A 22,558-nucleotide genomic window follows, 5' to 3' on the forward strand; every position below is an offset into this window, starting at 1 on the left:
ACATTTCTTTTGACAGTTCCAACGCCCAAAAGAGTTGAAAACTTGGCCCTGCTGGTGCTGGTGGTGTTCCCACTTGGAGTAACTAAAACCAGAAAAGGAAACGGGCGAAAGCATCAGCACTAGTGCTGCAATCGCAGTGGCCCATCCACTGTGGGTTTGTTCAGGGCCTTTGAGGCAACCAAAACCTTCTTCGGCAACCAGGACGGAAAACCAGCAGGTGTGCAGCCGGACCCGGCCATCTCAACATCGCCGAGCAAGAAGCTCCTCCCTGGCCACGCCATGGACCACACGCACTGTCGTGTGGCCACAGTCCAGTCCAGTCCAGTCCACACCGCGACTGGCCGGGATGGGATCACTCGCCACACCGGTCAGGCAAGTCATGCGGTCGCCACCACTACTGTGTTCACGGAGGAGGAACTGTGTACCAGACCAGTGTTTGCTGTTCGTTAGTTGGCCGACCACATGGCGGGCCATCACCGGCCGGTTCCTTCCAGAGATCCCCGGTCCACATCCGGCGCGTCTGACCGGCTGACTTGCCATGCCGTCTCTCCTGCCGTGTGCATGCATGATCGTTCGTTCCAGTCTGGACGTCTGGTGGTGGTACGTACGTACTGATTGCCGGCGAGGTTACTCCGCACAGACTTTGCGTGGCAAATCTTGTTATCTTTCACTTTCCCGCGTCTCCCCCCTGAGTTAGTATTAGTGGTGCTCGGGACGGCCATCACGCATCTGCCAGGGATTTATTGGCTCGTTTGGTCTGTTCCTCTGCTTGGACCATGCAGACGGAGGAGGACCAGGAGAGGCCAGCGGATGCCCCCTTTCCTTTCCCTGATGCCTACCGGACGGTGGAGAAATGAGAAATCCACCACCCGGCTTCGTCTTCTAGTCTAGGCATACGATCCCACTCGCCTGACCCAACCCAACCAAACCAACCGCGGCTACAGCTTCGCTTTCACTTTCACTTTCACTTTCACCGCGTCAACATAGGCATGGAAGAATCCAATGGAGCAGCAGTAGTGGGCAGCAACAACGACATGAATATGGCACCCGGCCGCAGCAACTGAGCGTCTGAGCGGCATGCACGCCGTTGGTGTGAGTGGCGAGCTGCGATCTTTTGCGTCGTTTCGGTGGCTTCACTTTGATGATCTCGATGTCTGCGACGACCTACCGCGCCGTGATATGTACCGGCTTCGACGTCGAGAAAGACCGCTTCTTTTGTTTTGGTCGGCTGGTGCGGCGGAATTCCGTGTCTTGTGAAGTTTGTGGAGCGGGACTCACCACCATCCTCCATTTGAGAAAAGGGGAATAGGTCACCGGGAGGACGAAAGCATCGTCACTCGGAACATTGGACAATCGGAAAGGGCCAGTGGCCTAGCAAGGCATCTTTTACCTGGAGCTGAAAGACATTCCCTGAGACCAGATGCAATGGCGTATTGGTTCGGCGACGGCGACAGCTCCGGTCGATTCTGCGCGCATGGTTAAGGAGGAAACCATCTTGCAAATATCCTAGCCCCCTTTTTCCTTTATAAAATGGACCAAAACTTTTCCAAGATCATTTTAATTACTTTAAAACTGGGCAGTGTCCTACTGTATTCATCAGCATACCAACAAGAAAAAGATGTTTTAACAGGTGTACATGCATGATTCAACAGGCATATATCATGGAAGTATTGGGTAAGGCGTCGAAGCAAAAACGTAGTAGCTTCCAGTGCAAGTCAAAACTGATGCAGACACTGGACAAGAGAAAATCATGATAATAAGTCTTAACCAGAATATACTCCTTACCAACAGTACAACATATATTTCCCGCAAAAACGGGAAGATTACAACATGTACCAAGGAGATCCACTGACATTGTCGAAAATTCATATGAACGATAAACTGAACCACCTAGTCACTTATCAACAATGTACACAACCAATGACAGCACATGAGCATAATCTAAGGAGACAACAGCGCCCAAGGCACGATCAAACGTTCAATGTCTTCAATTTTCTACCATAACAGTGTGCTGTTGCGACGGCACTTCAAGATTGTTCAGATTATCACTTGCGATCTGGAGGAGTATAAGGATCCTTACCGGGAGTCCCATATTATCGAACCAAGCCTCCCGCCAGAGTAAGACACCCACCATGTGGGTAACTAATTTCAGAGAAAGAATTAGCTGACTCGCAGGAGCCAAAATCATGGCCTGACTTGCAAGTTCAGAGTCATTAGCTAGAAACGTTATCAGCCAATCTTCCTCTTCTTTAGCTCCTGCAGCATTTTGCTTCTTGTTTTCTCATCCAAAGCTTCAAGAGCCAGAACTGCATACCCTGCATCGCTACCTTTTGGCCTTCCAGCACTGCTTGAGGAGGTATTCTTCATATGATTCTCTCTGGACTCACCTTTTGGGCGCCTTACCAAGGGGGTAGTATATCTTTGACTGCTATTTGGAGGGCTGGCATTTGTTCTCAGCCCACCACCAATGTTTTGTTTCAGTGGACCATCTTGTGTGATACCTTCATTAAGACTTCCCGACGGCGTATCCTCATTCACAGCATCTCTTTTGCATACATTAGGATTCTCCTTGGTGCTATGGTTTTCCACATGGGTGCTGCTTTTGTTGGATGCTACTCTTATGTGACGCCGCCTACTTTCAAACCATTTCTCGACCTGTTAGCAGAAACCATAGTGAGGGTTTTGCTCAATGCCAAGGCAACTGTACATGCATGGGAATTCATGAAAAAAAGAGGTACAAACCTGACGGAATGTCAGACCTAGTTCTTGTGCCAAGCTTTCTTTAACAGCACGGCTAGGATATTGATTTGTTTTAAATTGCTCATGTAGCCTCTGCAAAAAATAAAATGAAGTGCTTGCGGATGAATCAAACTTATGATAGAAATCTTACTGGTTAAACTTGTTTATCTCGTTAAACTATACAACTAATGATAATAGGAAAAAGAATTCCATAGTACCTGATTAATTATTGGCCCATATTGTCTCTTCTGACCTGTAGTACTGCTTCCGTTAGGGGTAAGCAGCTCTTCTGCATTTTGCCCATTCACCGAACCATGAAAGCTTTGTTGAGACCTTTGCGGAGTGAATTCATTGCTCTGACGCACGAAAGAACCTGCTTCACTTTCTTTTCCATTGTCCTTTTCAGGTGTGCATTTCTTCGACAACTCTTCACCGTAACTCGAATCAGATGATGCTTTCCCATAAGCCTGCTTTCGTTTTCAGCATGAAGAGGAAATATGTCAAGTTCATAAGCCAATGAAACACACATGTATGCGCACATAATAACCAAATTGTACATAATACTTAAGGCAGAGGGAGCACTAAACAGAAAATTTAGGGCAATAGTTTAGTATCAGCATAAATGCTAAACACAATAACTAAATTCAAGACAAAACAGACAAGCTATGTATCTGGTACTATATTACCATGCTGTCCATGTATGTCTAAGAGCAAGTATAATAGCAGGCTTATAGCCCGCTTACATGGCAATTTTGCCTATGTGGAGGAGAGGGACATGAAAAAGTAAGGGGCTTAGGCTCTCATGCAAGAGACTGCCTCTACATGTCCTCCTAGGCAACTAAAATAAATATGAAGAAAGAGAAAGAGAGAAGGTGGAAAAAAGTATACTTCTTACAGCCAACCTTACTATAAATGATAGCTATATAGATGAAATGGCAACATCATATAGCCAGTTGGCTGTACTATTGCCATGCTCTAAGCTCATATTCCAAAACCATGTTGAGCATTCCCATGATGGCTTTTTAAATTTTCTGAATAAAGTAATCACTCTCCCAGTTGACAGCAAGGCAAACAAACATACCAAAAGCTTTCATGAAGGACCAAAACATTATCAGAATATGTGCTAAAATATGCACACAATCAAGTTGGGGGCTTACAGCGAGTTTTTTGCTGTCCGGAGACTGAACCTTCTGTCTCGCTGAAACTGGTAAAACAACATATTGGTCCATTTCAGGATCCTTGGACGGGAGATTGGAAATGGCCGCATTAGCGCAAATAGTCGTTCCTTCCAAGTCATCGGTACGGTCTCCACCAACCTTAGCTCCTGATGGAACTCCCTCCTGGCCACAACAAGATTTAGCAATCTCAACACAGAAATCATCACAGTCAGATGAGAAGTCTGACTCATCTTGCTTCTCTTCGATATCTTTATCTGAATCAGGACTTGCTGGGTCATAGTCATCATCCTCCGAGTCCTCAGAAGGTAATCCAAGGTCATCAGCTTTCCTTTTCGTCTTCCTATTTTCTGATTTGTCAGAAGAGTGTGACTTATCTGAACTTGACTGATTCTTTCCAATATCTTCATGAGAACCAGGACCTGCTGGATCATAATCATCGTCCTCGGAGTCCTCGGAAGGTAATCCAATGTCATCAACTTTCTCCTTCACATCTTCTGGATTGTCAGAAGAGGTGGTGAAATTTGATTCATTGGAGTCTGACTCATCTGAACTTGATTGCATCATTTCGATAACTTCATCAGAATCATAGTCATCATCCTCAGAGTACGCAGAAGGTAACCCAAGGTCATCAACTTTCTCTCTATTTTTCGAAGGTTCTGAATTTCCAGAACGGATGGCAAAATTCGGGTCATCAGAGTCTGAACCATCATCTTCAGGTTCTAGCCCCAGAATTTGATCCTCTGCAGAGCCATCTGTTGGCATTCCAACATATTTCAAGGGGGTATTCTTTTCATGGTTCTCTCTGGACTCACTTTTTGGACAGCCTGCCAATCCCGAGGTTTTAGTATAGCTTTGGCTGCTTTCTGGAGGCATATGAGCTCTCTGCCCACCATCAGTTTCTTGTTTCACTGGACTATCTTGCCTGATACCTTCCTCTTTACATGCATTAGGTTGGTCTGAGCTCTTCTTCTTCCTACTGTTGCTATGCTTTTCTAGCTGAGCGCCATTTTTCATAGCAGCTGCTCTTGCGTGACGTGTACTTTCAAACCATTTGTTAACCTGACAGCAGAAGCCATTGTGAGATTTTGCTCAATGCCAAGTCAACAGTCACATGCAACTGGAAATTCATGACAAAGACATACGAACCTGACGGAATGTCAGCCCTAATTCTTGCGCCAAGCTTTCTTTAACAGCACGGGTAGGATATTGGTCTGTTGTGAAATATTGATTTAGCCTCTGCAAGAAAAATGAGGTGTAAGCAATTACATCAAACTTTGGATAGCAATGCAAATTGGCTAAGCTTGTCCCGCTGGTTTTGATAAATATAAAACCACCTATTATGAAGAGATGGGAATGTGTCACTTCACCTCATTAATTACTGGACCAAAATGCCTTTTCTTAGCTTTACTATTGCTGCCGTCAGAGGTAAGCCCCCCTGCATGTTGTTCATTCACTAAACCATGAAAACCGTCAGGATGCACCACTCGCGTTCCCCTGGGGCTTTTGCGTGCAAATGAATCCACTTCATTTCCTTCTTCATTGTCTTCTTTGAGTGTGCTCTTCCCAGACCAGTCATCACCATCGCTTGATTCAGATGGTGCTTCCCCATAAGTATCCTTTTGATTTCAGCATTAAGAAACATGTCAGGTTCATAGCCCAGTAAAACACATTCTGCTTAACAGTTAAGTACTACTCAACAATCCTAGTTGAGGTAATAGTTTAGCATCACTTCAAAAGCTCTTTTGTGTTCCACAGCCTTAAAGCAATAACAAAAATCAAGAAATGTTGGACCGGCTATGCATCTATTGCTAAATTATCAGGGTATGGATGCATGTCCTGTTATGGTTAGCACATTATAATCATGTTAACCACCCCCATAAATGTTTTTTTCAATCTTCAGTGAAACTATTGGATTTATCTATATTTCCTTAATAAAGTTATCACCCACTGGTAGTACAACAACAACAAAAAATACCAAAGGTGTTTGCAAGGCCAGAAACATAAGCAAATTTAATGCCAAAATATGCATGCAAGTTGAGCTTACATCATAAAGTTTTTTGTAGTCCAACCGTTGAACCTGCCGTTTCGTAGACGGTAAAATCACATCTTGGTCAATCTCAAGATCCTTGGTATGTGACATTGATGTGTTTGGCCGAACAGGGGCCCCTTCTAAATCATTAGTACGACCTCCAACCTTAGGACCAGATGAAACTTCATCCTTACTACAAGACTTCATAATCTCAGCACAGAAATCATCAGAGTCCGATGTGAAGTCTGACTCATCTTGCTTCTCTTCGATATCTTTATCTGAATCAGGACCTGCTGGATCATAGTCATCATCCTCCGAGTCCTCAGAAGGTAATCCAAGGTCATCAACTTTTTCTTTCTCCTTCACGTGTTCTGAATTGTCAGAAGAAGTCATGAAATTTGAGTCATCAGAGTCTGAACCTTCATCCCCATCCTCTTCTGATGATCCTTCTGCGTGACCAGCCACATGTTCTTCAGGTATATTGGGGTCGAAGTCATCATCTTCTGAATCGTCTGATGGAAGATCAGCTACATCATTTTGCATAGGCCCGTGTGCCACAGCAGCTGCCTCAGGAAAAACTTTCTGCAAAAATAATGTAAGATAATGGTGGAATATATTTCAAATTCATTGGCCTTGAAACAAGTATTCTCAAAAGTGAAACTGTTACCTCCCAAGAGTCATTAATGTCAAGATCTGTCCCTTGGAGTTCATTTATTAATTCTATACAGTCTATCTTGCAATCACATGCAGGGCAAAGCCATCCTTCCTCTCCCTCAGGGACTACAAAGGGAATGATCACATGAATGAATTAACACCAGAAATAGCGAACCTTGGATACCATAAGAAATTGAGAAAATAAATATTACTATCTTTAGTCAGTAAAGGAGGGTTTAGACAATTCTGGTGGAACCCTCTGTCGCAGGCTCCGTCGCAGAGAATGATGTCATTATTCAATGTAACGTCTTGCAAACTACAAGTGGCACAAACAATCTGCAAGATGGGTAGAATGGTCACTGATTAAAATGGTAAGCATAACACAGCACAACATCAGAAAAGAGAATTGTGTAGACATACATCATCAGAAGATATCTTTCCTTCAGAATCAAACAAAGATTCCTCAAGCTTCCCCACAGTTAGAAGATGATCAAGATTCTGGAAAGCTTCTCGTATTCTTAGTTTGCACCGCACGATCTCCGCCTTGGCTCGTTCAAGCTCCTTCTCAGGCCTTATCTTTTCCAAACTGCATGTTTGTGTATGGGTGAGTATAATGTTTCTATATTGCAACTCACGCTGCAAGGAATTCGAAACTAAGAACATCCAAGAAGCTGTGTTGTTGACAATGAATGCGAACCAAAAAGAAAAAAAGAAAGCATGCTCATGTGCCTCTGATGAAATAACCAGTCAAATAAGAACATAAATTTAATTGAACCCTAAATTGGAACTGGGTGTGGACTAGTTGCCTAGTAGCGCGCGGTCGGCTGCGCGCCCAGCCCGCCACCCGCGTTCGAGCCTTGCGCTCCACAAGGTGTGCCTGGGTTGTTTCTTCGTAGTTAAAATGCCACAGGGGCTAGTGCTGTTGGTCTAGGTTTTTTAACTGAACCCTAAATCATTCATTACAACTGGCACATTTAGAAATTTTAAATGTACATGAATGAAATATAACATCTGAAGACATAAAGACATCAATAGAGATAAAATGATAAAGCGTGCAATAGGATACCCTTCTGCCAATTGTTTTGAACACAAAAAAAAGAGCGACCAAAGAGACTCACAGCGCAATCAATGGAGAGCTACATGAATGTAGACCCCGTGACTCATGAGTGTATTTCTCAAACGAAATGAACAGATGGTAAGCCTGTCACTTTATTTATACTTCTAACCTCGCACACTCATGGTTGATTAAATGCACATTAAATCGGAAAGACCGACAAAAAGCAGTGTTTTAGCTTAATGCCCAATTCAGGAACCTTTTAATTTTGTAATTACAAAAATTAGCCTTTTTTTGTACTTCTGCACCGGTTCAGAATTATTACACTAACAGCGGTAAATCAGATCCATATGTATTATAAGTTGCTCATTAATTCACACATATACAGATGAAATAAATATAAGTGTTTCAAGAAGCAACAGCACCAAATACGCCTATGCAATAGTTCAACTAAAAGTGAATGCTTCCTCCATTCCCCTTTGTAAGGTGTATTAGTTGTTTCACTAAGACCAAGGAGGAGCTTAGAGTGGTATTATGGATTTCACCCCTGCCTACAACATGTATTAGTTCATTAATTTCCGGCAGCTGTTTAATTGGCCATCCAATCAAACGACCAGAGGAGTAAAGCAATAGTATGCATGCATGGTGTCCAGAGTCATAATTGTTTGCTGTAGCTAGCTATTCAGAATAAGGAAGTAACATGCATGCACGTGTGGATGTGAAACAACGAGTTGAAGGAGGGGCGGTGTGGATGGCGCAATAACTGCAGTACGATGGGATAACAACCGAATGGGGCTAAGATCAGCGCAAACAGATAAATGCACCTTACAATGGAAAATTTTGCTAACTAAAACACCTTACAGAACGAACGGAAGGGGTAATAATAAATGAAACTTTAGCTACAAATGCAAGGTGAATTCAGGAGAAGACGCCAGCAAATCAAATCAAATACATGAATAGAGAGGTGGCGAACCTTTGATTTTTCCAGCCTTCACTGGCATATGCTTCAAGAAAACTTTGGTGATAGTTCATCCGATTCAAAATGTATCTAATTCGCTTACGAATTTTCGATAACTCATCGTCCGGACCACCCTTTGTGGGTCTATCTCTATCCCTCTTTATTCTTTTAGCAGCTGGTTTTACTAGAGTGTCCACAGAGTCGCTAGGTGGCTTCTTCGCGGCTCTTTCTGTTGAAGTTTGCACAGCGTCACTAGGTGACTTATCTGCAACTGATCTAGAACGAAGAACCCTGACAGTACTCTCAGATGACTTCAAAGGATAAGTTCTACTTGACAATACTCGGGAGCCTTTCTTTCCCCTGTTAGCTGCCCTTTTGAAGTTTTTCCTTTCCCCCGACAGGGATGTGTATGGAAAAGGAAAACTTTGATGCTTAAGGGCCTCAGGGTTCAGGCTAGAGTTTGCATAATTCCGAGTCTCAATAATGTCCTCAGCAGCACAGCCAGAAGTGTTGCTTTTGTCCATCTGATGGCGGCCAGAAATTATTTTATATTCTAGTAAAAAAAAAGAAGACGGCTTTGGAAAATTGTCTTCTTGCAGAGTGCAGTCGCAACAGAATATGGATCTATATGTAGTTGCACAAATGAACCAGCACCTGCAGCAAGTACACAAAGTATAATCAACATTTGTGGTTGTAAGAACTGATCACATATAGCTTATCAAACATTGATAGCTAACTTTGCATCTTCAAAAAAATTAAAACCAGTACATTCATTCCATTACCAATACAGCTTCATACTAAGTTATCTTCAGAATGGTACGCGCCTAAGAGCAATTCACACATCTATATAGCAATGAATGTGCGTTAAAAATCAGATCTACTGCTGCCAAGACAGATGACTTGTTCTGAATGACAATAATTTACACGAGCACACATCTGGCTGGCAATATCAGCAATGTACTAGTACCATTTTCAATCCTACAGGTTTCTGTAATTTGCTACCGACAGTGACCAACTTCTGCAGTTGGCACTATCCATGAAGCCGTCTCAAAACTTGAACAGCACATCTCACACAACTTATAGTTGAAATCAGCCGAACTTCTTTGCTTGCCCAAGGGCTAAGGGGGCAATGGCAAGCAATTATGATTTCGAGTTGGGCAATCAGCCGAATCAACCAGATACAGAGCCCCGACTACCTGATCTAGCATGAGCAAACCACCAAAACCCTAGAAACCACGGCCCCTCTTCTAAACCGAACTCCCGAACCAATCCATCAACCACCGCTACGCTGAATCACGAAGCCCGCACAGCCACGACTCAAACCCAAAGCTACCGAACACCAGCGCACGAATCGCCCCCAGACCCACCGCCCTCGCGGAGACTAGGGCGCCGCGAACCACCGCCGCGCGAAATCTAGCTTGAATGTTTGGATTTGGCGGCGGCGGGAGCTAATAGACGGGGTCGAGGGAGTCGGGCGGGGGTGGCGGGGCGGGGCGGAGCGGGGAGGAAGGGAGGCGGACCGGGTACTCACCGCGCTGGCGTCCGCCGCCGCCCGGAGAGGCGGCGATGGTCTGTCACGGAGCACGACGGGGCGCTTCCTCGCGCGGACGGAGTGACGTGAGCGATTGGGGGCGAGCGGAAACTGAAAATAAAAGACACGAGGTGCGCGGCGCTACCCCAAACTGCCCCGCGGTAGGGTTTTTTTTTTAGGCAAAACGCCCCGCGGTAGGTGGCGTATGGCCTCTCGGCCCGGCCCATTTTGTGCGCATGAGGAGCTGTTTGGGCCCACCGAGAGAATTGTGCAACGTTTTAGGAGGTGGATACTGGCCCATTTAGGCCTGCCAACAAATAGAGAGTTCGGACGAAATCATTAATTAAGGAGTACTTCTTTCAGTGTCTCAAAAAAAAAAGAGTACCTTTCAAAAAAAAAAAGGAGTACTTCTTTCAAAATCACTCCCACTGGCGCTAGCATCAGACCTCAATCTCCGGTCCATATGTGTGGCGTCGGACTGTGCGGAGGTTGTGGCAAATCTGGAGACAGGTGGTCCGTGTCGTTATTCTGTGATCCTGGAAGAGTTCAGAGCACGAAGAAATCTATTTAGTGTTATCCAGGTAGTCCACGAAACGAGGCAACACAACACCGAAGCTCACGCTTTAGCCAAAGCGGCCTCCTCTCTTTCTTCTGGGTGCCATGTGTGGCTAGCAGTTTTGCCCAATATCATATGTATCCCGTTAAACTTTGATCATTAATAAAAGTTATAGATGCTCAAAAAAAAACCTTCTCAGGTTGCGACAAGTGACACGCGGCGTATGCGCGCAACATGTGAGTTTTTCTTTTTTACCGTACATTCATTTATTTAAATGTTTTATCTTTTAAATCGTGTGTCTAAATCTCAGACCGTTTTTGCCATTAGATTCCTCACGTCGAGATTTTTAAAACTAGATTCCACATTGATAGGTTTTGACAAACTTTTTTTCACGAAAAAAATCAGACAAAAAACCAAACCGGGAGCACGTTTCTTTTTCCTTTTCGAAAGAGGCACGGCCGTGTCTCTCGTCAAAGGAAAAAACAAGAAAACACGTTTTTTTTCGTTTCCGAGAGGCACGGCCGTGCTTCTCGCGAAAGCACAATCGTGCCTCTCGCGGAAGCAAAAATGTACCTCTCGCGAAAGAAAAAAAGAAAATGTTACTTTTGTTTCCGAGAGGCATGTGCGTAAGCAAAACTAGGCCTCTCGCGAAAGAAAAAAAAAACAAAAAACGCGTTTTTTTTCGCTTGCGAGAGGCACGGTCATGCCTCTCACGAAAGCACAGTTGTGCCTTCCATGGAAGGAAAAAAACAAAAAAGTTTTTTTTCGTTTTCGAGAGGCATGATCGTGCCTCGTGCGGAAGCAAAACCGTGTCTCTCGCGGAAGAAAAAACGTGTTTTCTCGCGCAAAAATATTTTTTTAAAAAATTGGTCCTAAAACTAAGGAAAACCGGTGGAAAACCAAAAAGTCAAAAAAAACGAAAAAACCGTTTAAAAAGCCGAAAACGCGTGTGGAAAAGTAAAAAAACAAAATCCAAAAGAAGCGCACAGAGCGCGACACGTGGCGGAGATTGAGAGCACGCCAAGTGGCGCGCTCTCAGCACACCCGCAAATGATCGTTGGGAGACTTCCGAAGGAGCCCTAGCAAACTAGTTGCTCTCGAGTTCTAAAGTAGTAGTACAGGATAGTTTTTTTTCTTCACCAGGAAAATAAAAAAAGTTTTTCTTCACTAAAATAAGTACATAGCAGCCTTTTATGTCTATACTTTTAGAGATAGATTGCCACATATACCATGTGGTATAGTAGTTGATAGGTTCCTTGTTTCTCTTATGGTGAAAAGATAGATAAATATTTCTCTTGGAGCATATGACTGATTATACAAAAAAAATTGCTAGTGCAATATTTTTTCCTTTTCGAAAAGGAGTCCCAATGCCAGCGCACCTTCAAGAAATGCCAATCGACTTGATCAAATGCCTTGTCAGATCTAACTTATAGGCATAATGAATGTTCCGGGGATGTCTTTTCTATGTTAGATCTTGTTAAAGCACTCAAATGCAATAATAAATATTATTTGTAATCATCCTTTCCACCACAAAAGAGATTTCACATCTGCGGCTAGATCATCCACGAAATGCCTCAACTTATTGATAATGACAACACTTTATAAATTACATTACAAAGGCTGATTGGTATGAAATCCTTCAACGTTTCTATAATTGTGCCTTCTAGATAAGTGTGGCATTTATCTTGTTAACCTGTTCCGACATGGAGCCATCTTTAAGTAATATTTTAACTACCCTCACCACTTCATCCTTCAAGAGTTTCCAGTTTAGCTGGAAAAACAGCGGGGAAGCCATCCGATCTCGGGGCCTTTGGCGGACCGAACAGAGTGCATCACTTATTTTCCTTCTTCGTAAACTCGTGACACAAAGCTTCGTTAATGTCACCCAAGACTTTATTTGTGAGGAGCTCGAGGAGATTGGTATGGGTCGCGCCATTATCACAAGTATAGAGATTGGCATTGTCTCCTCTTTCTCGATCTGATTCCCCAAGTGAACCTGAAACTTGATAGTTTCATTCTTCTTCTCCTCCGGCGGTCTTTACGGTCAAAGAAGTTCGTGTTTTTTTCACCCGCACGTAGCCAAGCTCCCTAGACTGTTCGCTAAAGCAACTCTTTATAGATGCGTCGAGCCGTATTATCACTCCTCTCTGATGGTATCGTTTCTCATACTCTACCCAATTATGCCTTAAGCCTATACTAAACCTGTAGCGACCCGACCTCAAACAGTCAAGCCTCTATGTATTTGTGCCATCCCTGGATCAGTATGCTGGCGCACACAGTACATCAATGTAAATATCAAAGTGCAATCACATGTATAAATAATGTAAAATTGATATATACCTCATAAGTCTCAGCGAAAACAATCAAACTGGTGTGGAGTCCCATCAATGTCATCGACAAGTTGAGTGTAGACCATAACCCTATACCGTACTCTTACTTGTCGGAAGAAAAGTATCTGCAACATGAAACGTTGCAGCCATGTAGATTAGTACATTGAATGTACCGGCAAGATCACTGTAAGAAAAACAGATGGTAAAACTATACTATATGCAATATGGCTTTGTGGCTCTGGGTATAGGTTTTGTTTGCGTAAAAGCTGGTTTTATTTTTCCTACATCAAAGGAATATCAGGAGTCTGTACTAGAGTTCTCTACTATGACATGGTTCCGCCAACCGATGTCTCACAACCCAAATCATCATAAGTTGCCCACAATTAAGTTACCAGTCTGGTGTTGATAGTTCCAAGATAGATCCAAGTCCAGAGGCTCAATTTGTCCGTAACCGGGGACACGGCTAATCGATTAGGTTTTAACACTCTGCAGAGGTTTATACACTTTACCCGCAAGATTTGATCCCTCCCTTTTCTCCCTCGCACTTCATGATGTTTGAGAATAGGACGATCGAAACATGGTCTTCCAAAGAGTTTCTATGACCATTGTCCGGTGCTCATCCAATCCTACCGTAGTTCTACATCTGCTAGTACTGTCCCAGCCAGAGTCACGACCAAGGTCAACCAAGCCAAAGCCCATAGTGACTTGCGGTTGCACAGGTAAGCTTCCGGGCATGAAGTAGTCTTCCGTCTCTTTGAGTCTGGGTGAAGCTTCCCGCAAGATGTCATGGCGCTTCTCCATGCATCTTGGGTCATCCACTGGTTGCTCTAGGGTTCCCATCTAAACCATCCTTCACCCAGTAGTGTGTATTACATTCTTGTCTCGAGTCTTGAAGTCTTGAGGTCTTGAAGAGGCAGTCCTTGCCAATGCCATCATGGAGTTGTCGTCATTGCCGTAGAGTCCTCCATTCTCACACCACTCCCGAACACTCATACCACCCCCGTCTACTTTAGCATAGCATTGAAACTAAACAACGTCCCGGGCTTGGTAACAGGGAGATGAGTTCCTACCTCATGCATTCTACTCAACTACAAGATTCAATAACACTATTGCGGGGATGGTTGAAAGGGGTGCTACTACATGCAAATAAAACATAGATATGAAAAACATGGTCAAAGTGAACTTGCCTGGTAAGTTGATGAAGATATTAACGCTCTCGAAAACTTTGATAAACTATTCGTCACTCCGAGAAAATCTATATAGTCAAACATTGTATTCACATAAGCAACAATTCTAACAATCAATTCTATCAATCAAAATAACAATCAAAAAGAAATAAAGAAAACAATAATGGGATCAAAGAAAAACGAATAAAAACCAAAGGATTCAAGAGAAAACTTAGAAAACTAGTGGAGACCAACTCACACAAATTCTATCATAACATCACTAAATTACTCTAATAACTTTTCTACAGCAAAACAACATATAATTCTAATGAAGCAACAAAAAAATAATTTACTAAAGCATTTACTAGCAAAAAGAACTAGTATGAAAACTATTATAACTATCTAGTTAACACCAAGACAACTATAACAACTAGCAAAACACTAAGGCAATAGTAAACAATACTAAAAATAATTATGAAACTAATTTACTCCTAAATAACAAAATCAGTAACAACATAACTTGAAGTGGCAAAAAAATCTTTTAAAGCTAATAAAACTATTTTTATCAACTATCACTATGAACTAAACAAGCAAATACAAAAACAATAGCTAAACACTAATAAATAACTACAAAGATTTATCTACTATAGTCTAACAGAAATATATAACAACAAGTAAAAATCTACCAAAAGAATTAACTAAAAATAATTAAAAAAAATAATTAAATGACTAAAACAACTATTTAAACAAAACAATATTGTTTTAGCTAAAAACATAATTAAAATAAACTAGAAATAACTAAATAAATGCTACTGGATAGGCAATTCAATAACAAAATAGTAGCAAAAAGAATCAATTGATAATATTTTATAAAACTCAAGATATAGCCAAATTAGTGATTTGAACAAATTTCATCAACTCAAATTTAAACTACTCAAATTTGAAAACTAATGGCACAAACAGAAGATTCATAAAATTTTGAAACTATAGATAAAAGAATCACTCAATTCGGATCTATAAACTAAAAGATATTGAATATCTAAGATTGAAACTTTTCTGTTTTTAAAACAGAAACAATTTTTTTTTAAAACGGGCGTGAGCTACGTGTCCTACTGCTACTGGGACAGGGAGGCGAGCGATCTGTAACTAAATGGTGCTCGGCCGTGACTTAACAGAAACGTGCGCATGCGTTTAAAAACAAAACCGGCAACCCGGTTCGACCTAAACCACAATAAACCGTAAAAAATGAAGTACTTAAGAAACACCTAACCAATTCGTTTAGATCTAATCTAGGCCGTGTGTTGAAGATCTAACGGAGGGGATCATGCCGGTGACTTACAGCGAGGGGACGACGGTGGTGCGGCTCGGGAGTTGCTGGCGATGGCTCTCCGGTGGTCGGTGATGACGGCAGTGATGTCTGGTGGATGCGGCGTGATGAGGTGGTCCCGGTGGTGGTTGTAAGTGCATCTAGTGCCACCCCTAGTTGGTTTTGGAGTATTGACGACAAACCTAGTTGAGGGACTAATGTGTTTGTGAGAATTGCAGGATAACACAGGTAGAAGTCCCTCATTGATTCGGTTTTCCTACCAGAGATGGCCCCTAAAAATGTATGAAGACATTGAAGTCAAAGGTGGTATATGAAGATATTCACATTGAAGACTATGACAAGAAAAGACACCACATGAAGCCTATGGAGCTCGAAGACTTAGATCTTTCGTAGTTCTTTTTCTTTCGTGTTGAGTCATAGGAACCACCGTACTGTTAAGTGGGGTCCAAGAGAACCAGTCAGAATGACTGAAGTGATGCCTAACCAAAAACCTATGTCTTCGAGTGAAGACTATGAGAGCGAATCTTGTCCAGAGTCGGACAAGTCAGCTTTGCTTGTAGCCCAAGTAAAGTTGCCGTGTAAGTTTGAAATCTGACCGTTGGAACACGTGTCAGTTCCTTAGTGACCCAGGGTCATTTCGGACAAATCAGGTCGGGTTGCCAAGTGGCTATAAATAGCCCACCCCCTACAACCATAAACGGTTGGCTGCTCAGATTTAGAGTACGGCTTTTGTTGTTTGAGAGCAACCCACCTCGAAGCCTTTGAGAGAGAATTCCTTGAGAGGATAAAGCCCTAACCACCCAGAGCCAAAGAGAATTGGGCATCACTTAAGTCTTCTTGTCTGTGTGATCTGAAGACTTATTGCACTTGAGGACTGTGCATCCTCCAGCCGGTTAGGCGTCGCGTTCTGAGCATCCAAGAGACATTGTGGATTGCTGGTGAACTAAGTCTATGAAGGTTTGGGAGTCTACATTGAAGACTTACCAGAGTGATTAGGCGAGGTCTGTGTGACCTTAGCTCAAGGGGAATACGGTGAGGACTGGGTGTCCTGAGTTGCGTGTTCGGGACTGGGTGTCCAGGACTGTGTGTCCTAAGATTTAAATACCTAGCCGCCCCAAACCAGACGTACAGTTGTCACAACAACTGGAACTGGTCCAATAAATCATTGTCTTCAACGAGTCACTGGTTTCATCTTCCCTTCCCTTTACTTACTGTTACTCCTTGTGAAGTCATTGTATGTTTGCACTATCTTTTGTCTTCACTGAGTGACTGCGTGTTCGGTCTGGCTTCACAATATCTTCCTACCTGATCCTTACTACATTGCTGCTATTAGTCATTGTGCTTTCACTCTATTGAATACTTGACTATGGCTTGCCTAGTGTAGTCTACCTTCCGCTGCAGGGTATTAGGTTTATTTCTATCGTTTGTCTTCATAACTCCCACATTTTGAAGACTTTCATAAAAATCGCCTATTCACCCCCCCCCCTCTAGTCGATATAACGCACTTTCAATTGGTATCAGAGCAAGGTGCTCCCTTGTTCTATGTGATTCGGTTTAACCACCTGGAGTTTTAGTTATGTCGACTGCAGGGATAATTAAAGTCTCCGTTGCGTGCCCCGTCTTCGATGGAACTGAATATCCCTACTAGAAGAATAAGATGCGCATGCATCTTGAAGCCATTGACGTCGACCTATGGTATGTCATTGAGAACGGCGTTCCCAAGGCTAGAGAAGGTGTCACTGCTGCTGATGTCAAGAAATTCGTTCAACTGGACTCTACTGCCAAGAATATCATCTATGGTCATCTGACCAAAGGACAGTATGGCCGTGTGAGTGCTTTAAAAATATCTAAGCTGGTCTGGGACTGGCTCTCCAAGGTCAATGAAGGCGTCTCAACCCAGAGAGATCAGAGAATCAGTGTCCTTCGCAACCTCTTCAACCGCTTCAAGCGAAATGACAATGAGAATGTCCAGCTCACATTTGACCGACTCACTGACATCACAAATGAGCTTCAAGCCCTCGGCTCTACTGAGATCACCAAACATGAAGTCGTCAAGACACTACTGAGATCACTTGATAGTTCGTTTGACACCCTAGCCCTGATGATTCAAGAACATCCTGATTTCAAGACACTCGATCCGTCTGACATACTTGAGAGGCTCAACACACATGAGTTTCAGATTTCTGAGAAAAGAGATATCTACGGTCCAAACTATGGGCGAACTCGTGCCTTGAAGGCAAAAGTTGTCTCCTCATCTGAAGAAGAATCTGACAGCAGTTCTGATGATCCTAAAGACATTGGAAGGGAACTTGCTATGCTTGTCAAGAAGTTCCAAAAATTCACCAAGAAGAAAGGCTTCAGAAAGTCTTCCTGATCAAGCTCAAGAAATGATGAAGCTTCTGCTCATGACTACAAGAAGAAAACATGTCACAAGTGCAAGAAACTTGGCCACTTCATCTCTGAGTGTCCACAGTGGGATAATGAGAACAAAAAGAAGAAGAAGAGTAAGGAATATGACTATGACGACAAGAAGAAGAAGAAACACTCAAAGTCTTCTTCCAAGACTTCCTCAAAGTCTTCATCACACAAGAAGAGCTCATCTGGCAAGGCACGTGCGTTTGTTGGCAAGGAAATGGATTCAGAGGAGGAGTCTGCTTCTGAGGAGGCGGAGGTGGAGTCTGAGGAGGAGTCCGATTCAGGTGTCGCAAGTCTAGCTACAACATACGTTGCCAAGTCCATCTTCAACACTGAAGACAATGACTTCATCACCGACATCGATGCAAATGACAAGGACTACTCCGCCTCTACCTACTGCTTCATGGCACGCGGTGCCAAGGTAAACACACGCACTACTCACTATCAAACATCTAGTGACGATGACTCTGATTGTGGTTCAAAACCCAGCTACAAAACACTTGCTAAAATTGCAACTGAACAACAGAAAGCTATGGAACATATTCAAAAACTGTTAGACAGAAGCGATGATCTGTTAGGTGCTGAAATGACTCGATCTGAATCCTTAATTGAAGACATAAAAAATCTTCACGTTAAGTATCAGGAACTTGAAAGTCGTCATGAAACTCTCTCAACAACTCATGAAAAGCTTTCCTATGATTATCTTCAAAGGAAGCAAGATCTTGAGAAATTGAGAGCGGCTCGTGAAGATCTTCTAAAGGAAAATGAGTCACTTCGCGCCAAACAGACCAGTTCCGCTCAGGAAGGATTTGAACCACCATGTCTTAAATGCATTGAGCGTGATAATGCTACTTCTGTTGCTGAATGTTCTACTGCTACTACTGTTGCAATATCTTCAACTGTTGATGTGGTAACTAACCCCTCTGCTGAGGATACCACAGCTATTGCTGATGAGAATGCTAGGTTGAAGACATTGCTTGAAACAGGGATGTACAAAAGTCTTAAAGGGCATCAGACACTATGTGATGTCCTCAAAAAGCATATTCTGAACCGAAACCCGAGGAAAGAGGGTGTTGGGTTCGTAAGGAAAATGAATGCTGATGACTCTTACTGGAAACCTGAGCAGTACCCCAAAACCATGTGGGTTGCTGCAAAGGAACCTTCAGCAGATCCATCCAATCTATCTGGCTTCACTTGTGCTAACCCCATTATCATTGATGAGTCCTTTGATGCAAACTATATACTGTTTAAGAATCAGAATGGTGAAGTGTTTGCCAGGTACATTGGTACTAACTGCAGGAATGGACTGCCTATGAAGATGATCTGGGTTCCGAAAAGGTGTCTGGAGAATCTTCCTGTGAATGTCATCATGACACCTCACATGAAGAAGACAAACCTCAGACCAAAGGCTTCATACGGTCCAAAGGCTTCATACAGACAGAGGACTCACCTGAGTCGCACTAACGCAAATGTTTTGCAGGGAAACCATACTCAGGCATATGAATATGAGAGCGGTTCATCAAACCGCCATGTTCATAAGACCAAGAACTATTCTGTTTATTCTTATGAGTACTATTATCCGCCTGCAAGACTGTTTGCTAGGGCTCCAAAGCCAAAATTCTTAGATGCTGCACTTAGACTTATTGCTTCTAAGCCACCCTTGAAGATGTGGGTGGCTAAGAAAGCTTAACTCTCTTTTGCAGGGAAAGGTCTCCAGCAGAAAACCAAAATCGTCTGACACTATTGCTGGGGACCTTAAACATCTTGTAGGGCGCAAGATCAAATGCCCGAATGGTCTTACTATGTACTTCGTTCCTGAATCATTTGCTACTCTCCCTATTAGTCCTAATCTTGATCTAAGCTTTCATAACCCATTGGTTCGTCAAATGTTTTTGCTTCACAATGCTCTTGGTGAAGCCTATCCCCCTAACTGCACTGTAGGGTACAACACCAGCGTCTTCAGAATGGATTATTGATAGTGGGTGTACAAATCACATGACTGGCAAAAAAAGCCTTCTTATGGACTCAACCTTACGTCCATCCAACAAGAGCCACATCACATTTGCTGACACTGGTAAAAGTAAGGTATTGGGTCTAGGTAGAGTTGCAATCTCAAGGGATCAACACATGGATTAAGTCATGCTTGTTGAATCCCTTGGCTTCAACTTAATGTCTGTCTCAATGCTTTGCGATTTGAACATGATCGTAATATTTGGACAATATCGTTGCCTTGTACTATGGAATCTGACAAGTCTCTAGTATTTGAAGGGTATCGAAAAGATGACTTGTACGTGGTAGATTTCTCAGCAGGACCACAGCTTGCCGTATGTCTTCTAGCAAAAGCTTCAGAATGCTGGCTCTGGCATCGGAGGCTAGGGCATGCTGGCATGAGGAACCTCCACCCCCTTGCAAAGAAGAAGCTTGTCATAGGCATCGAGGGCGTCAAGTTCAAGAAAGATCACTTATGCGGTGCATGTGAAGCAGGGAAGATGACGAGGGCCAAACATCCCTCGAAGACAATCATGACCACTACTCGACCCTTCGAACTGCTTCACATGGATCTTTTCGGTCCCACTCATTACTCAACTCTTACTACTACTGCTTGTCTCTATGGCTTTGTCATTGTTGATGATTATTCTAGATATACTTGGGTGCACATAATCCTTTACAAGACTGAAGTGCAGGATGTCTTCAGACGCTTCGCCAATCGAGCTATGAACAATTATGGCGCCAAGATAAAGCACATCAGAAGTGACAATGGCACTAAATTCAAGAACACTGGCCTTGATACATATCTTGATACCTTGGGCATCACACATGAATTCTCGGCCCCGTACACGCCCCAGCAGAATGGCGTCGTCGAACACAAGAATAGAACACTCATTGAGATGGCCAGAATGATGCTAGATGAATACAAGACCCCAAGAAAATTCTGGCCTGAAGCCATTGATACTGCATGCCATACAATCAATCGTGTTTATCTTCACAAGCTTCTGAACAAGACATCTTATGAGCTCCTTACTGGCAAGAAGCCAAATGTCAGTTACTTCAGAGTATTTGGCGAGAGGTGCTGGATCAAGGACCCACATCACACCTCAAAGTTTGCACCAAAAGCACATGAGGGTTTTATGCTTGGATATGGAAAGGATTCACACTCCTACAGAGTCTTCAATCTCTTTCATTAGAAAGTGGTTGAAACAGTGGATGTGCGGTTCGATGAGACCAATGGTTCACAAAGAGAGCAACTGCCAAATGTGCTAGATGAAGTTCCATCCAGTGAATCAATCAAGCTAATGGGAACTGGAGAAATTATACCTTCTGAAGCTCATCCTGAAGAAGAACTTATCATCTCAGCACCTGATCAACATGAAGACAATGCTCAGCCTGAAGACATTCCTTCTAACAATGACAATGATCAGCAAGAGCAAAATCTTCGCCCTGTACATCCTCGCGTTGCCAATGAAGTGCAGATTGAAAGAATTATTGATAGCATCAATGCATCCCGGTCCACTCACTCGTTCAAGGGCAACTCAGCTAGCAAATTTTTGTGGGCACTTTGCATTCATCTCAATAACAGAACCCAAGAAAGTTGAAGAAGCCTTCATGGAACCTGAATGGATTCAAGCTATGCAAGAAGAGCTTCAACAGTTTGAGTTGAATAATGTATGGGAACTGGTTAAGCGTCCTGATCCACGGAAGCACAATATAATAGGCACCAAATGGATATACCGTAACAAGCAAGATGAGCATGGTCAAGTTGTCAGAAACAAAGTTCGTCTCGTTGCTCAAGGATATACTCAAGTGGAAGGCATTGACTTCGATGAAACATTTGCTCATGTGGCTAGACTTGAAGCCATACGCATACTGCTGGCCTATGCAAATCATCATAACATACTTCTATATCAAATGGATGTGAAGAGTGCTTTTCTCAATGGCAAGATTGAAGAAGAAGTGTATGTTGCACAACCGCCTGGCTTTGAAGATCCAAAACATCCTGACATGGTATACAAGCTCAACAAGGCACTGTATGGCCTCAAACAAGCCCCTCGGGCCTGGTATGACACACTCAAATACTTCCTGAAGAGCAAAGACTTCATATCTGGTTCCCTAGACCCCACTCTCTTCACAAAGACATATGATGGTGAACTGTTTGTGTGCCAAATATATGTGGATGACATTATCTTCGGCTGCACCAATCAGAAGTACAGTGAAGAGTTTGGATATATGATGCAAGAGCAATATCAGATGTCCATGATGGGAGAGTTGAAGTTCTTCCTCGGTCTTCAAATACGACAACAACGCAACGATATCTTCATATCTCAAGAGAAGTATCTCAAAGATTGCCTGAAGAAGTTTGGTATGCAAGACTGCAAAGGCTTCACAACACCAATGCCAGCCAAACATCATCTGGGTCCCGACAACAATGGTAAAGAGTTCGATCAAAAGGTATACCGCTCCATGATTGGTTCTTTACTTTATCTATGTGCATACAGGCCAGATATTATGCTTAGTGTTTGCATGTGTGCTCGATTTCAAGCGGCACCAAAGGAGTCGCATCACTTAGCTGTGAAGCGAATTCTTCGATATTTGGCTCACACCCCAACTCTAGGATTATGGTATC

At 43.0% G+C, this 22,558-nt stretch overlaps 1 protein-coding gene across 2 annotated transcripts; it reads right to left on the reverse strand.

The window, feature by feature from the left end:
* Positions 1 to 1,748: 1,748 nt before the first annotated feature.
* LOC123063331 (homeobox protein HOX1A) lies at positions 1,749 to 10,276 on the reverse strand. 2 transcript variants are annotated; one of them, XM_044487100.1, is made up of 12 exons: positions 10,144 to 10,276; positions 8,628 to 9,266; positions 7,021 to 7,186; positions 6,813 to 6,936; positions 6,614 to 6,726; positions 5,962 to 6,528; positions 5,285 to 5,533; positions 5,064 to 5,153; positions 3,897 to 4,976; positions 2,958 to 3,206; positions 2,743 to 2,832; positions 1,749 to 2,655 (listed from the first exon to the last, which is right to left on the reverse strand). In XM_044487100.1, exons 2-12 carry the CDS (start codon positions 9,134 to 9,136, stop codon positions 2,230 to 2,232), a joined length of 3,663 nt encoding a protein of 1,220 aa, XP_044343035.1. In that variant the 5' UTR covers positions 9,137 to 9,266; positions 10,144 to 10,276; the 3' UTR covers positions 1,749 to 2,229. The 2 variants fall into 2 exon arrangements, with proteins under 2 accessions (XP_044343035.1, XP_044343027.1); XM_044487092.1 differs by having other exon boundaries at positions 2,958 to 3,209.
* Between the last annotated feature and the right edge of the window lie 12,282 nt (positions 10,277 to 22,558).

The sequence above is a fragment of the Triticum aestivum genome, chromosome 1A (assembly GCF_018294505.1).
Source record: "Triticum aestivum cultivar Chinese Spring chromosome 1A, IWGSC CS RefSeq v2.1, whole genome shotgun sequence".
NCBI lineage: Eukaryota > Viridiplantae > Streptophyta > Magnoliopsida > Poales > Poaceae > Triticum > Triticum aestivum.

Coding starts and splice junctions, on each gene's coding strand:
- LOC123063331 (XM_044487092.1), bottom strand. CDS start 9,136: ATGGACAAAAGCAACACTTCTGGCTGTGCTGCTGAGGACATTATTGAG. Junction 4,977..5,063: donor TAGGGCTGACATTCCGTCAG/GTTCGTATGTCT, acceptor TTCTGCTGTCAG/GTTAACAAATGGTTTGAAAG. Junction 2,656..2,742: donor TAGGTCTGACATTCCGTCAG/GTTTGTACCTCT, acceptor TTCTGCTAACAG/GTCGAGAAATGGTTTGAAAG.